This window comes from Sinocyclocheilus grahami, unplaced genomic scaffold, assembly GCF_001515645.1.
Source record: "Sinocyclocheilus grahami isolate Dianchi unplaced genomic scaffold, SAMN03320097.WGS_v1.1 scaffold2.1, whole genome shotgun sequence".
Lineage (NCBI taxonomy): Eukaryota > Metazoa > Chordata > Actinopteri > Cypriniformes > Cyprinidae > Sinocyclocheilus > Sinocyclocheilus grahami.
Window position 1 is genome coordinate 2,053,336 of NW_015505181.1, and position 16,575 is coordinate 2,069,910.

The 16,575-nt window shown below is 36.1% G+C and overlaps 1 protein-coding gene across 1 annotated transcript in view; it reads right to left on the reverse strand.

Annotated features, from left to right (window-relative positions):
• Positions 1–16,575, reverse strand: part of LOC107553310 (liprin-alpha-2-like) — a 115,701-nt gene that overhangs the window by 34,037 nt on the left and 65,089 nt on the right. The window contains exons 2-5 of the mRNA XM_016235536.1: positions 6,357–6,458; positions 5,043–5,207; positions 3,732–3,806; positions 695–778 (exon numbers count right to left, since the gene is read on the reverse strand). Of these exons, the coding sequence (XP_016091022.1) occupies positions 695–778; positions 3,732–3,806; positions 5,043–5,207; positions 6,357–6,458 (426 nt within the window). The remainder of the gene's footprint in view (positions 1–694; positions 779–3,731; positions 3,807–5,042; positions 5,208–6,356; positions 6,459–16,575) is intronic.

The following is a 16,575-nucleotide window of genomic DNA, read 5'->3' on the forward strand; positions in this document are numbered from 1 at the left end:
CTGTTCGCCAATCACAACGCACTGGGACAGCTAACCAATCACAACACATTTTGTTTTTCGGAAGGCGGACCTTCATCAAAGCCGGAACTAATTGAGCCGTTTGTGGCAGGCTGGGGAGAGAGGGATTGTAATAATGTAAATTATGTGAAAAATAATGCGTTTTTCGAACCACCAAGCATGAGAGCATGTTCTAGTACACCCCGAAAACAAAATCAAGACTTTGTAAAAGAGCATAATAGGACCCCTTTAATAGTTTTGTGGAAGTCATGATACATTTTTCAGGATTCTATGCTAAAATAAATGTTTTATTTGAAATAGAAATCTTTTGTAACAATCTTTTATAAATGTATTCACTGTCACTTCTGATCAATTTAATGCGAAAAAAAAAAATCTTAATGACCCCAAACTTTTAAACAGTAGTTTACTTTGGCATGCCATTTGCACTGTCAGAAGTGAACATTATAATTTACAGACTGATGCACAGAATGTCTTGATAAAGATTTAGCTTTAAAAGGTCTTATCATACATTTAGTTTTTACAATTTTTCTCCCTCCACTTATAACGCTAGTCAAAATGTCGTTTACAGAAATGTACTTAAGAATGCTTTAGAACACAAGGCTATTTTAAGCACTATCCTAAATGTAAATATTTAAATGTATGCTAATCCAACTTTAAGCAACTACAACACATGTACCTTCCATGTAGGTTTAGAGCTGTCCATTCTGTCCACAGAATCCCCATCCGCTTGTCCATCCTTTCTCTGTCTCGACATGACCACCTAGATAAACAAAAACACACCAAACAAAGTCAAACTATAAATGTTTTAAGTAACCTACAGTACCACACAACATTCATGCTACATTAAATGTGGCATAGCACATAATTACTTTTAACGAAGCACAGCAGAGGCAACGATGCAGTTTTTTTTCCAATTGCACATTATGAAGATGTACATTTTGGGTGATAGTGGGATTTAATAGTGTTCCTTTTAATAGCATTTGAGAGCTGTTCCTGTCTTCTTAAGGCAGGCTAGGAGTCTTGCGGGAGATAAGATTATACGAGCTACCCATTTTGAGGAATTAACTTATCATTGTGCTAAAAAGCCACATGTTATTAAGGTATTAATGAAATACTGGTGGGCCATTTGCATTTTAATCCTCACATATCAGACCCACTGAATGTGAAAATTGGAGGAAGACAATTAAAATATGTACACATTCATTTGTATGGCAGTATTTGGATGAAGGGATGTGATTTACATATTCACAAGGTTCTCTTTATTACAGCTCATTTGTATTGGAGTATTAGAGGGAGCTGACGAGAGGAGGAGTGAGTGGCACCGCTTCTTAAAAATCCCTCAAAACCCTCTACTGTATGAGAGCAACATTCAAGACAGCTACAAATAGACTGAAGAAAATGCAGCATTACAGTCTCTTTATCTCTGGTATGAAGACAATACAATCAGGTTTGGGAGGGAAGAATGAAAGAAAATTGTGGTTTTAGAGTTTTATGACACACAATCCACCACAAGGACCAGTTTACTTCAAGTTATGATTAGCTTGTAGTTTGGCAGTTTCAAAGTTGATTCCCCAACACTGGTGATGACCACTTCCTTTGTTTCCTTCGCAGCATTAGTTCCTGTTTGTCCTGAGACAGCATAAAATCTTCCCGCTGGTCTTAATGCAGCATCATGACACCCAGAGGCCACCTCACATCCCGCCTCTGCAGTGCGGACTGCAGCCAAAGACTCTTCTTACTCAGAGGATGATGAAAAAACAGCTTTTTTTTGTCAATGAGTTCACACATGGAGAATGACCCGTACTAGACAGTTATGAATGATGTGAATATTTATTAAATGGGAGAGTGTAAAACTAGGCCACTAAAGCATGCAGCAATTTTTTTAAATAAAGGCCATGCATTTTACATTTTATATGTATTTTTCACTATAGATTCAGTATTTGTCTCCCACTTGATGTTTTTAATTAAATATTAAAGGAATAATTCACCCAAAAATGAAAATTCATAATTTACTCACCCTCATGTTGTTCCAAACCCACAATACTTTTTTCATCTTTGGAACATAAATAAATGCATGTTTAATATTCTTTCATAATTTTTTCCATCTATTGAAAGTCTATGCAATCAACATTTCTGATTACAGAATTGTCATTTTCATTTTCAGGTGAACTAGAATTTATGATGGAGTTACTGGACAGTGTTGTCGATGGTCACATAATGTAGTTTGCGCAAAGTCTCTAAATCTGCAGTGAACTGCAGCAGGCAGTTATTGCAAAGAGTATCTCAAATACAGAGTTCTGTCATGAAACTCTAGATGGCGCAGTCCGATAGGTCTAACTCAATCTGACTTAATAACATCATTATCACATGGCACAGCTGATTGGTAGCCAATGAGCTAGGTGCTCAAAATTCAAATATATGACTAGTGCTTGCCGTAGCAGTTGCAACTTGCTTCAGAAACCCTCCACCTTCCCCAGCTCCACCTGTATAGATCTGCTATGAGGTGATTCATGTATTCTATATGGGGGTAATTTCATGTATGTTATATTTGCAGCAGCAATATTTCTTACATGCTCATAGCATGTATCTAGCCCATGCCAATCCCTCCAAGAGTTGTCATGACAGAAATATATTCTCAGTGTAAATAAAGAAGAAAATACTGTTAAAACTGGATGATGGGCATTTTGTAAAAAAAAAAAAATTTAATATTAAAATGTAATTTGCAAATAATCAGTATGAGTGGTACGTGAAATGTATATTTTGTTTTATTCACAAATGTTCCATAAAGAATTAAATGAACATGAATTAAAAAATAATGATAATAAAAAAACATTTAAAAAGTAGATAGGTCTAACTCAATCTGACTTAATAACATCATTATCACATGGCACAGCTGATTGGTAGCCAATGAGCTAGGTGCTCAAAATTCAAATATATGACTAGTGCTTGCCGTAGCAGTTGCAACTTGCTTCAGAAACCCTCCACCTTCCCCAGCTCCACCTGTATAGATCTGCTATGAGGTGATTCATGTATTCTATATGGGGGTAATTTCATGTATGTTATATTTGCAGCAGCAATATTTCTTACATGCTCATAGCAGCATGCTATGGATGTATTGGCAGTAGCAAGTCTCGGTACTTGCTCTGCCGCAGCAGCAGCATAGCAGATCTATTCCGCCAAGACCAAATACATTAACATTGTCATGTACATTACCATGCCAATCCCTCCAAGAGTTGTCATGACAGAAATATATTCTCAGTGTAAATAAAGAAGAAAATACTGTTAAAACTGGATGATGGGCATTTTGTAAAAAAAAAAAATTTTTATATTAAAATGTAATTTGCAAATAATCAGTATGAGTGGTACGTGAAATGTATATTTTGTTTTATTCACAAATGTTCCATAAAGAATTAAATGAACATGAATTAAAAAATAATGATAATAAAAAAACATTTAAAAAGTATGAGATTACAGAGAAAACAATGAGAGTCTGCAATTAAAACCCATGAATTATGATACTACGGTATGTCAAGTGCATTGGCTTTGTTTGAACTCTCACAAGCATGTGCATGATGGAAACAGACAGCGTGTATTACCTGCATGGGTTGACAGCAGGGGGCAGGTGCTCATTGGACAGATGTTAATGAGATCAGCAAATCCATACCATTGTGCATGTATACCTAAACACACACACATGCAAAAAATGGCCATACCTCCTGAGTGGCGGCTGTCAGCTGTCCTTCTAATGTAGTCACCCTTTCAAGAGCCACCCGTAACCTTTCACGCACCTGTGCAAATGAAAAACAAAAGAGACTTTAACAGCAAAATTTACACTTGCCAAGACAGTGCCCTCAGCATCCATTCCACTTCCAGTCATGTGATCAACTACTACTAATGTTACATAGTCATATATAGTCATGACTTTACATTTTTGAAAAGCATTAATTTGTTTCTTTAAAATATTACAAGTAGAGATGCATGATAGTGCGATTGTCACATCGTGATGGCTATGATTTAATTAGATAAACATAAGCTTTACGGTTTTAGAGAGAAGCACAGCATTTACACACATGTAGTTCATAATGCAGTGTTTCAGTATTTGAGAGCAGCTTGGTTCATTCACTGTAAATCAAGCCGTTCTGAGACACTGATATGATGTGAACATAGTGCCAAGTTTCAGTCTGAACCTAGCAGTGCATATTTTTATTGGTCCACAACCCATCAAAATAAAAGCTAGATGTTTACCACTTGATAACAAAGAAACCAAGATGTAAATACTAGTATTTGCAGTTTTTTTTTTAAATGAAATTATTTTTATTGTTCAATTTCTTTAGTACTTAATAGCATTTATTTTACAATATTTTTTAAATATATTTCTTATTTTGTTTAATATTATTTATAATAATTACAATAAAAATTATTCTATAGTCATATTGAATTGGTCAAAAAAAGAGTAAAAATTACTTTAAAAAAATTATTTTTGATTTTTCTTATCGATATATATATATATACAGTGGGGGGAAAAAAAAGTATTTAGTCAGCCACCAATTGTGCAAGTTCTCCCACTTAAAAAGATGAGAGGCCTGTAATTTTCATCATAGGTATACCTCAACTATGAGAGACAAAATGAGAAGAAAAAAAAAAATTCCAGAAAATCACATTGTAGGATTTTTAAAGAATTTATTTGCAAATTATGGTGGAAAATAAGTATTTGGTCAATAACAAAATTTCATCTCAATACTTTGTTATATACCCTTTGCTGGCAATGACAGAGGTCTTAAAAATCCTACAATGTGATTTTATGGATTTTTTTTCTCATTTTGTCTCTCATAGTTGAGGTATACCTATGATGAAAATTACAGGCCTCTCTCATCTTTTTAAGTGGGAGAACTTGCACAATTGGTGGCTGACTAAATACTTTTTTGCCCCACTGTATATATCACAGGAAAACAAAATATAGGAATGTCAGTTTTTTTCCATTATTGTGCAGCCTTAATTACAATTTAAAAATAAAAAAACCTCACTTTTTCATCCAGAGCTTTATGATGCTCAAAGAGGGATTTCAGAGCCTTGAGCACCTCCACCTCACTGGAAACCCCGGACGGTGGAGGAGCCTGCCTCTTCACCACAGTCATCCTCAGCGAACGCTCGTGACGTGACACCAGACACTCTAAGTGCTCCAAAAGAAGCTATAGAACAACAAAAATGCAGAAACACACAAGCACATGCTAACTCATCTATCGACTAGTCCTGGATCAAATGACTTCAATTGCGCTTGTTCTATACATGGTTACTGCTACTCATAAGCTCTGTATAGTAACATGTAATGGCCCAGCACATTTTTAGAATCACTCAAGAGTGAAAATATAGTAAACTTTGGGCGCTTTACATTGGAAAAACATGTCGTAAGCGAAACGAACTGGCACTGCGACTACAAGCGAATCTACAAGCGAATTAACATCTTTTGCAATGTTCATGACAATGCAGCAGCATGAATCTGGCAATGGAGATATGCACACTTCCATTTCTCACCCGCATCACCTCAGCTGCGTGAACATCCTTTCAATTTACACAATCTCACACCACTGATGCGGCACAATATTTGGCGAAGCATTTACATAAACATTTACCCACCAAATAATTTTCTGGAGAACTAATAGACTATTAAAAATGAGTAGTCTTACAATCCCCAGAACATACACTACCATTCAAAAGTTTGGGTTCGGTAAGATTTTTTTATGTTTTTGAAAGAAGTCTCTTATCAGGCTGCATTTATGTGCTAAAATATCCTGACACAGAAATATTATGAAATATTATTACAATTTAAAATATCTGTTTTAATTTTTTTTTTCAAATGCCATTAAGTCCCATGATGCAAAGCTACATTTTAAGCATCATTACTCCAGGCTTCAGTGTCACGTGATCCTTCAGAATTCATTCTAATATGCTGATGTAGTGCTCAAGAAACATTTCTTCTTATTATCATATTTTCAGGATTCTATGATGAATAGAAAGTTCAAAAGAACAGCATTTATTTAAAACAGAAAATTTCCATAACATAAATGTTATGTACAGTGCTGTAATACTGTCGTGACAATACTGTCACGTTTGATCAACTGAATGTGTCCTTGCTAAATAAAATAATTATTTTCCATTATTTATTTATTTTTAAAGACCTGACCTAAAACTTTTGAACAGTAGTATACATAATGCTGACTTATGCTACTGATAATAATGAAAAGCACCAAACGAAATATTGGGACAAAACACAGCAGTCTGGACTGTACCTACTGTATTGAGATGTCTGGTCAACGTAACACACACAAATACATACTCACCCTGGTATTATTCCTCTCTGCTTTAAGCTCAGATATCTCCTCCTCTTTTTCTAGAAGCTGCTCTCGACACAAATTCAGCTCCTTAGTCAGGGTAGCAAACTCCTGAGAGAAGAGAGAAAAAAGGAGATGAATTCATTCACTTGAAATAAATAATGCACACTAATATGGCACTGTTACGGCGAACTAATACACAACACTCCTAATGTGGTTTGACATGTTTGTTATTTTTATTCAGAACGATTCTTCCAGGACAATACGGATCTACTCAGAATGATAATAACTCATCCACAGACCTCATTTATGCATTTTCTTTCAAACAATCACATACAATACTGTATGTTACTTACTGATCTATCTTTACAATCTCCCTTAAATGGCCCAATAGACAACAATAATTAATGGTCATGGCCCATAGAGCTCCAGAGGTAGTAAAGCTTCAAAATCCTGTTCAGACAATTACTGGGCTTTTGTTGACCAGGGCCACTTGAGCACAGGAGCACACAGATGGATAGAACTCATTTTTAGATTCAGATATGTCTCAGTCAGCCAGCACAAACACCAAAACACCAGTCTCTTTGTAAGAAAACAGAACACATTATTTCGTTACTTATATATTTTACTCACATATGTTTTATTCACATAAGTGGTCACATGTAAATACACTGATGGTTGTGAAATCATAGCCATAATATTAGAATGAACCATTTCTGTGTAATGGTGCACATTCACCATTGCGTAGCACATCAAACTATTTAATTTCAAAAGGGCAAGAGAAATCTTATGATTTATAAATACACCTTAAAATAGACAATACACAGCCTTTAACGGGATAGTTCACCCAAAACTGAAAATTCTGTCAGCATTTATGTTTCTTTCTTCTGCTGCTTATGCTGGTAACTAAAAAAGTTGATGGTAGCCATTGACTTCCATAGAATTTTTGAAACAACTTCCTATCCTTTAAAAAAAAAAAAAACGTGTAGCCTGAGACTTCACTTGCAAATCAATGACATGAAGCTATAACAGCACATGAGCCACTTTATGTAATACATCCCACTAACATTAACACTGCTCATTTCTCTAGTAGCATGAAGACAGCGACACTCTGATTTCGGCTTTCTGCCTCTCAGTCCCGCCGGCATCCGGGCTGCAGTCTTGCGTGGCTCAATTGCTTCGTTCTGCGAAGTGCCCTGGCCGAGCCTCTGGCATTAATCCCAGTTAACCCAGCTGTTCATTGCAGTCTTTTGGGAACCTTTCAGGGCACTGTTGAAGCATGTCAACACCCCTCCTTTTTCAGCATACATGCATTCATACGCTCTTTAATTCAAGTGCACAAAATACTAGGGGGCTGAAAAAAAAAATGTCACATGGATTCTCCGCAGATGGTGAAATGAAGAGAAGAACTGTCGTCTATGCTGCGGCAACAGGGGAATAAGAACTTATTTTGCAATGGTGGAGCATTAACAATCCTAGGATGCATGCGGATGGGTTTAAATCTTAATAAAATAACCTCAGCTTTCAAAATAAATCACAAGGATTTACCAACCAGGATCACATGATCACAAACGCTTTCTTAAAGAGATAGTTCACCGAAGAAAAAAAAATCTGCCATCATTTACTCAGCATCATGTTGTTCCAAATCCGTATGTATTGCTTTCTTCTGTGGAGCACAAAAGAAGATATTTTGAGTGTCTCAGTGTTTCTTTTTTTAATCACTGGAAGTCAGTGGTGTCCAATAGCGTTGTTTTGGACCCCACTGACTCTCATTATGTGGACAAAAACAGTTGAAACATTCAAAACTCCTTCTTTTGTGCTCCACAGAAGAAAAAAAAATTCATACAGGTATTGAGAATGAGTGAATAATTACAAAAGTAATTTTTGGGTGGACTGTGTCTTTTTGAGCATTACATCTTCCATATGGAGGCCTCTCTTCTGTAAGTCTTAATGACTCTTGATTCTTGCTAATGAAGAGATGACAACACTGACAGTGAGTTTATATATAAAAAAAGTATTCAGGCTATTGATTTCCATGGAGATCTATGATTTCCATGCTAAATGAAAACGTTTGAGGTCACATGTTGTGTTGTGTGCTGTTTTTCTGCTTTTTGAACAACACTGCTTGAATGAAATGTAGGGGCAGAAAGGACCGGGAGGGGGAAGAGGAAAAAGAAAATGGGTCAGTGCGTTCATTTGATTTTTTTTCACAGAAGTGGAGGAATAGGCAGAAAGCAAGTTCAAATCCACAATCAGATGTTGGATCTCAAAAAACAAAAAAAAACAAAAACAAGCATTTTTCTAATACAGCAGGGCATGCATGGATGGGAATGAATAAATAAATAAATAAAACTAAAAACATGTTGTACCAAAAAAAGCAATTCGATTTCAATTCACCATGGCTCCTCGATAAGAATAAACAAAAAGGAATTGAAAACATGTATTTGGGGTTTGTCATCAGATATTCCTGTTTCAGTGCTGAATTCAAAGGTAAATTGTGTCTCCCAACTATAGAAGTAACACAAGAGGATTTTCTGTGCTGAGGTTTTGCATTTGAAACCCAGGATTATATTTGTATTGTGACTTGTGAGTGTGAAAAGCTGAAATCCCTCCAAGTATCTGACTTACTTTCTCATCTAGAACTTGGGGTACTGCTTAAATGTGGTTGCAATAAACTTTTCAGCTTACCCCAACAACTATTAATGCAAGAAATTAGTCTCTTTGCAAAACACACACACACACACACACACACACACACACACACACACACACACACACAAAGTGGCACAAACAGATGTGCATTTGATTTATGGTACTGGTATGGTACATGATATCTGGTCATAAACACCTGTAGCGGATTCTCCTATTAAAAATGTTCATGCTGTGTAAATGAGGGATGTGATAACCAATAAATGGTCAGTTAGTATTAAAGTTCTTCACATATTTTTTTGCCTAAAAAAATTTTAACCAGTCATTTAAAATGCTACAAGTAAATTTAGCCATCACAATATTACTATACAGTATGAAAAGTAGATATTAATTTTATTTTCAGATTTGCTAAGGATTACATTTAATGTTGTTACTAAATTATTACTGCTTTTAAAGATTAACTTTAGGTGCGTGTTAGATGATGGCAAGGTAATCTCAGTGTAAAAATAGGGGGCAATAAGCATGCTTAATGAAATGCCCAATATTAGTCAATAACCATTATGGTCCTAATATACTGTGCATTCCTAATATACAGTATATGCATCCTAAACAGCATACACTACTGTACATACACTACAATGGTGCCTTCAAACCCTATTGGTGTTAAAACATAACATTTGCAACAGCTGTGATAACCATATGCCATTTACAAGCAAAGAACTACGAAAACTTTCCAGGTGAATACAATATGAAAAGCAAATCAGTCTGACTGAGACATAAATCACAGGCTGTGCCTCTGGAAACACCACCTTTAACTACCACAGTACCACAGTAAACTAGTCTTTGTGTTTCAAAACAATTTTATCAGCAGAGAAAATTATAAGACCAGCATAATTACCATTTTCCTGAAATGAAAGGAAGGCATGACAGGAAAGGAAAACTGCTAATTACAGGTAATTTTTATGGATATCTGTCATGTAAAAACAGTGAAATTATAGTTGTTAGGTGATAACATATGAGGTGTGAGCTCTGTTTTGTATCTTTTTGTCTCATGAGAACACTGTTGCTGCCTATTAGCTCTTAAAATGCTGGATATAAACTAACAACCCTTATTTTGTTTGGGGAAGTCGTGGCCTAATGGTTAGAGAGTCGGACAAATAAATGGCTGCCCACTGCTCCGGGTGTGTGTTCACGGTTTGTGTGTGTTCACTGCTGTGTGTGCACTTTGGATGGGTAAATGCAGAGCACTAATTCCGAGTATGGGTCACCATACTTGGCCTTAGAGCTAATAATAAATAATAAAAACATTACACATACAACTGAGATCGTACAAATTCAAATGAATTTGCCACCAAATTGCCAATACGTTAAATAGTTATGAACTGATTATGTTGGTGTTTTCCATTCTGAACTGTGAAGTTCTACACATGAAGAAAAAAATGTTTCATTAACATGACATTTTATTTATTCTCATTGACAAGTCCACCAAACGATACATATTATGAGAAGGTTTTTCTTAGCTAGCAAATAAGATGTGACAACTTGGAAATCATCATGATTTCTTTTCACAGATAAATTAATCCAACATCTAACAGTAATCTAATTGAATAAGGGAATACGTCTGGAGATGGGAGGGAAATTAGAGCTATTAGCTTTAATTAATCACCTCAAGCTATTAGTGAGATGGCTATCTGGCACAATGTACAGACGGTCAGCTCATACTAGCACTCTATTCCATCTTCATTTCGCTCAGTGGATGTCTGCTTCAATTAGCATGGAATGCCTGTGAAATATGATAAATCGTACTGCAATAACACAGGTGTCTAAACCACATGGTCTATCCTTTCAATGTAGACCTTGTTAGCAAAGTGTTCATTTGAACAGGGCGACATAGCTTAAATTTTTTTTATTTCTTTTTAAGTTAAGTGAATTGCTGAATCAGAATCAACTGAATCGATTCACTAAAACAGACTGAACTGATTAGTGGAAATAAATCAAATAAAACATTTTAATAACTAGTTTAATTCAAAGGCACTACTGAAACAGTGGGCATTCCAGAGTACAAAAAGCAGACTGAATTTGTTGGCTTGGTGTTGATGGGTTAGTAAGGCCTGATGTTGTTTCATTTCATGCCACAGCTGCTCTCTTTGGCTAATCTTCCCCTTGGCCCAGTGCAAAGAGGGAATTGTTGGAAAATATGCAGAACCTGATGCTCAATTAGCTAGGGATGCACCGAATGTTCGGTAACCGAATAAGCGAAAAGACCGAATAAATTGTACCGAACAATGACGTGACGCGATCAAGTAGCAGCCAGCGCAGAGTGAGAGGCCCAATGCAACAAACATGTCAGCAGTGTGGAAGCATTTAAAACTGTCAGCTCCCTCTCTCTCGCTCACGCGCACGCACACACAACGCTCTCTCTCTCTCTCTCTCTCTCTCTCGCTCGCGCGCGAGCGCGCACACACACACACACACACACATGATGCGCAAAACTCTGCATTTGAACAGTCAATAGCAAATACTTAAACTAATAACAAAACAGTAGCTGATTCAGAAGCGCCAGATTGTCATAGCAAAGTCAGAATTACCTCCTCTCCTAGGTTCACGAAACAGTCGTCCATAAAATGCATTGCTGTTCTGTTGTAAGTAATCTTAAAGATTTCTAAATGCATCTACTTTCGGAAAGGCCAAATAAAGTGCTTTTGCTTTCGCCTAGAAACACACAGCGTCTCCCTGACATGGCTGCTTCAACACTTCAACAAACTACGGTTACTGAAACCACATCTTCTTTCTTTGCGTGCACATTTGGGTGGCATTATGCAAATATTCCTTGAAATCGCATAATATGACCCCTTCAAATAAACTGCAGAACGTTATGTGTTCTAATACATGCACGAATTGCATGTATTCTGACAGTGCAGCACAAACTCGCAGCGGATCTGCTTGTTAGCCAGGGTTCAAAGTCCAAAGCACAAGGAAAATCTGCGCTCAAACAGTGTTACTCGTCAGTTGCTCAGTCACATTTTTAATGATTTTTTTTTACAAGGCACGTGACAATGCGATACGTGCGACGTATTCGTAATGAGACTCATTTATAAATGTGCTGTTGTCAACAAAAAGAAGCGCTGAGGTCTTCCTGCGCGTTTCCGTTAAAATAAAAGTTGAGAAAAAGTAAGAACTCCATCAACATTCATAAATGTTAGTATTGTAATTTTACTGTTGTTCTGTAAAATAAAATAAAAAATAAGACAATAATAATGATAATAATTTCAACAGTTCTGTTAATACATTTATTATAACATTCACACATTGTGTTCAAATTGGGATCTGTAATATTTTCTAATGTCTTAAAAGAAGGCTCTTCTGCTCAGCTAGGCTGCTTTTATTTGTATAGTAAAAGATACATGCCTGATTCAAGAAGGGGGTCTGATGGCCAAAAAAATATTATTTTACTAACTAAAAATATTATTTAACTAACGTTAAATTGTGCTTTGTTGGTATAATGTCTGCTAGAATGTTAAAAAATGTTCAGTGTTAAATATTTTTTAAATTGTTTTGTAATTGATTTTTTCTTTGAAAAGCAAGACAAAACAGTAAAAAGCACATTTTGGCTATTTAATTTGCGCAATGGTGAAAAAAATTGGCAAAACACATGGGGGAAAAAAACTCAAAAAAACGTGTTCGGTATTCGGCTTTCGGGCCAGTGTTTCAATTTGTTCGGTTTTGGCTTCAGCCAATAATTTTCATTTCGGTGCATCCCTAAAATTAGCTGCTAATGGATTGATTCCTCTAAAACACGGCATCTCCTGTGGGATCAGAACGGATTAGGGCCATGCGCTTCCAGGGCTGGATTCAGTTGGGCCGAGCGCAGAGAAAGGCATCAGAGTTTTGTACAGCTGTGGCCTAAATGCTGACAGGATGCCTGTGGGCACTGGAACAGGTGAAGCAGAGGCGAGGGGTTAGACTTTTAGAATGGCATTTAATGAGCTCATCTTAGTCCCAATGTATTCTGAATAACTCTGCAGTGGGTCCGTATAAATTCTAAATCTAAAGACAGTCTAAACATTTTTAGTCAGAAATCGACATCCTGCAGATTCACTGCTCACTTCATCAGTCAATTCCTAAAGGGTTTTATTCTCAGCCTTTATAAAATCTAATAAAAATGACCAGTTTCTGTCACTTTGCTCAGTTTTTGACACAACACATGGAAAGTAAGCTCATGCCAGCTCAGTTATGACAGCGCAAATATGAAATGTGAAAGGAAAAGGCAAGCGTAAAGGCAGAGCAGTTAATGCTCAATCGACTGCTGGCAGCACAGATGGTTTCACTGACAAACTGATGTGAAAATTACACCAATCACTCATCACTGTAGTATTTAAAGTAAAACATGCAAAATATGCACAGAAAATGTCACTTTCTTCCCTGATTGGTCAAATGTGGGCTAATAATAACCCTGACCTGATGCAAAGACTTCTGTCCAGGTAAGGGTCAGAGAAAAGTTCTAAATCATTGGCAACAGGAACAGGTTATTATAGTAAAAATAAAATAATTTTTTTATTTTTACTATTAAAATAAAACATTAAAATAAAATATAAAAAATTTAAATTTATTTGATTAAATTAATAAAACAAACTATATAAACATATTTAAAATAAAGCAAAATCGAATAAAAATTACAAATACAAAATTTCTAAAAATGTAAATAAAATTAATATGAAAGCAGAAAATGTAAAAATAAAATCTAATTCAAAATGTTAAAGGGGTCCTATTATGCTTTTTCAACTTTAGTTAGTCTGTAATGTTGCTATTTTACTAACTAAAAATATTATTTAACTAACGTTAAATTGTGCTTTGTTGGTATAATGTCTGCTAGAATGTTAAAAAATGTTCAGTGTTAAATATTTTTTAAATTGTTTTGTAATTGATTTTTTCTTTGAAAAGCAAGACAAAACAGTAAAAAGCACATTTTGGCTATTTAATTTGCGCAATAGTGAAAAAAATTGGCAAAACACATGGGGGAAAAAAACTCAAAAAAACGTGTTCGGTATTCGGCTTTCGGGCCAGTGTTTCAATTTGTTCGGTTTTGGCTTCAGCCAATAATTTTCATTTCGGTGCATCCCTAAAATTAGCTGCTAATGGATTGATTCCTCTAAAACACGGCATCTCCTGTGGGATCAGAACGGATTAGGGCCATGCGCTTCCAGGGCTGGATTCAGTTGGGCCGAGCGCAGAGAAAGGCATCAGAGTTTTGTACAGCTGTGGCCTAAATGCTGACAGGATGCCTGTGGGCACTGGAACAGGTGAAGCAGAGGCGAGGGGTTAGACTTTTAGAATGGCATTTAATGAGCTCATCTTAGTCCCAATGTATTCTGAATAACTCTGCAGTGGGTCCGTATAAATTCTAAATCTAAAGACAGTCTAAACATTTTTAGTCAGAAATCGACATCCTGCAGATTCACTGCTCACTTCATCAGTCAATTCCTAAAGGGTTTTATTCTCAGCCTTTATAAAATCTAATAAAAATGACCAGTTTCTGTCACTTTGCTCAGTTTTTGACACAACACATGGAAAGTAAGCTCATGCCAGCTCAGTTATGACAGCGCAAATATGAAATGTGAAAGGAAAAGGCAAGCGTAAAGGCAGAGCAGTTAATGCTCAATCGACTGCTGGCAGCACAGATGGTTTCACTGACAAACTGATGTGAAAATTACACCAATCACTCATCACTGTAGTATTTAAAGTAAAACATGCAAAATATGCACAGAAAATGTCACTTTCTTCCCTGATTGGTCAAATGTGGGCTAATAATAACCCTGACCTGATGCAAAGACTTCTGTCCAGGTAAGGGTCAGAGAAAAGTTCTAAATCATTGGCAACAGGAACAGGTTATTATAGTAAAAATAAAATAATTTTTTTATTTTTACTATTAAAATAAAACATTAAAATAAAATATAAAAAATTTAAATTTATTTGATTAAATTAATAAAACAAACTATATAAACATATTTAAAATAAAGCAAAATCGAATAAAAATTACAAATACAAAATTTCTAAAAATGTAAATAAAATTAATATGAAAGCAGAAAATGTAAAAATAAAATCTAATTCAAAATGTTAAAGGGGTCCTATTATGCTTTTTCAACTTTAGTTAGTCTGTAATGTTGCTGTTTGAGCATAGAAAAGATTTGCAAAGTTACAAAGCTCAAAGTCCACTTCAAAAGGAGATATTATATTTAACAGAAATCACTTTCAAAAACTACAGCGAACGACTCGTTTGGACTACAACGCATATTTTCCGGGATTTGTGATATCACAAATATCGACGAATGGGACGAGACCTTGTTGAGCTGCACTAGAGAAGGCAACGAGTGTTATCACACACAGATGTCGGAGAAACGCTAGCTTTCCCAAGGCAGACGAACTTAGAGTGGTTACAATCATCCGGGTTTAAATCGCGCTCAAATTGATTTTGACGCAATATTTACACTGAAGCTTGCAGGCGGCTATGGTAAGGGGCATGACATTTCCCGACAAGGCGTCGAGTGCTGCCAATCACAGAACAGACTGGCCCAGCTAACCAATCACAGCACATTTCGTATTTCAGAAGGCGGGCCTTCATTTGATACAGGAACTATTCGAGCCGTTCATGCCAGACTGGGGAGAGAGGTGCTGTGATAATGTAAAATATGTAAAAAATAATGTGTTTTTCGAACAACCTAGTATGAGAGCCTGTTCTAGTACACCCCCAAAACAAAATCAAGACTTTGTAAAAGAGCATAATAGGACACCTTTAACAAAAACTATAATAGTATCTCAATGATACTATCGAGTGGTGCAACATGTCAGCAGCAACAACAATGTAATTTTATATTTTATAATAATAATAAACATAAGGTCACAGTAAACAGTTCTTCCATCAGTTAATACAGTCTTACTGCAGCCTGTTTCAACTCAAATCAAAGTTTGTAGTAGGAACCACTAATTTGTATGGTTATTTATAATAAATGATAAATGTACAAACTAAATAAATACTTTTTTTTATTTTTATATGTGAGGCAACTGGAATGATAAAATATTTATAATATATATTTTTTTAAGAGTTAAAGATGTTTAATTCTTTACAACTGCAACTCGTGTAAACGAATGCACAAGTACAAAGGCTCAACATGTCTGAAATGTGTATGGACCATTACATCACCACATCTCTAATGTGCCTGCAGACATTTTAATTTATAATATCAAATGTAGGCCTCTAGCCTCACATCTGAATGCAGATTTATGGATGAAGTATCAGATAACACTGAAAATCCTAGAGCTGAGCTAGGATCAGATTTTTTCCATCACTGCTGATCTGAATACATGCTAAAGAGACTGAAAACAGGATGCATATGTGAATAGAAATGAGTGTTTTCAGCACCTCCACTTCCACCTGAGGTGTGATATCAGCGGGTTGACGCCCGACCAAGGCGGAGCTGGAGGGGCGAGGGAGCACGGTGGAGCAGATGGATCGTTGGGTGACGGTGGAGGCGAGGGAGCTAGGAGCCGAGGTGGAGCCACTGGGTCTACGGACCGAGGCGGA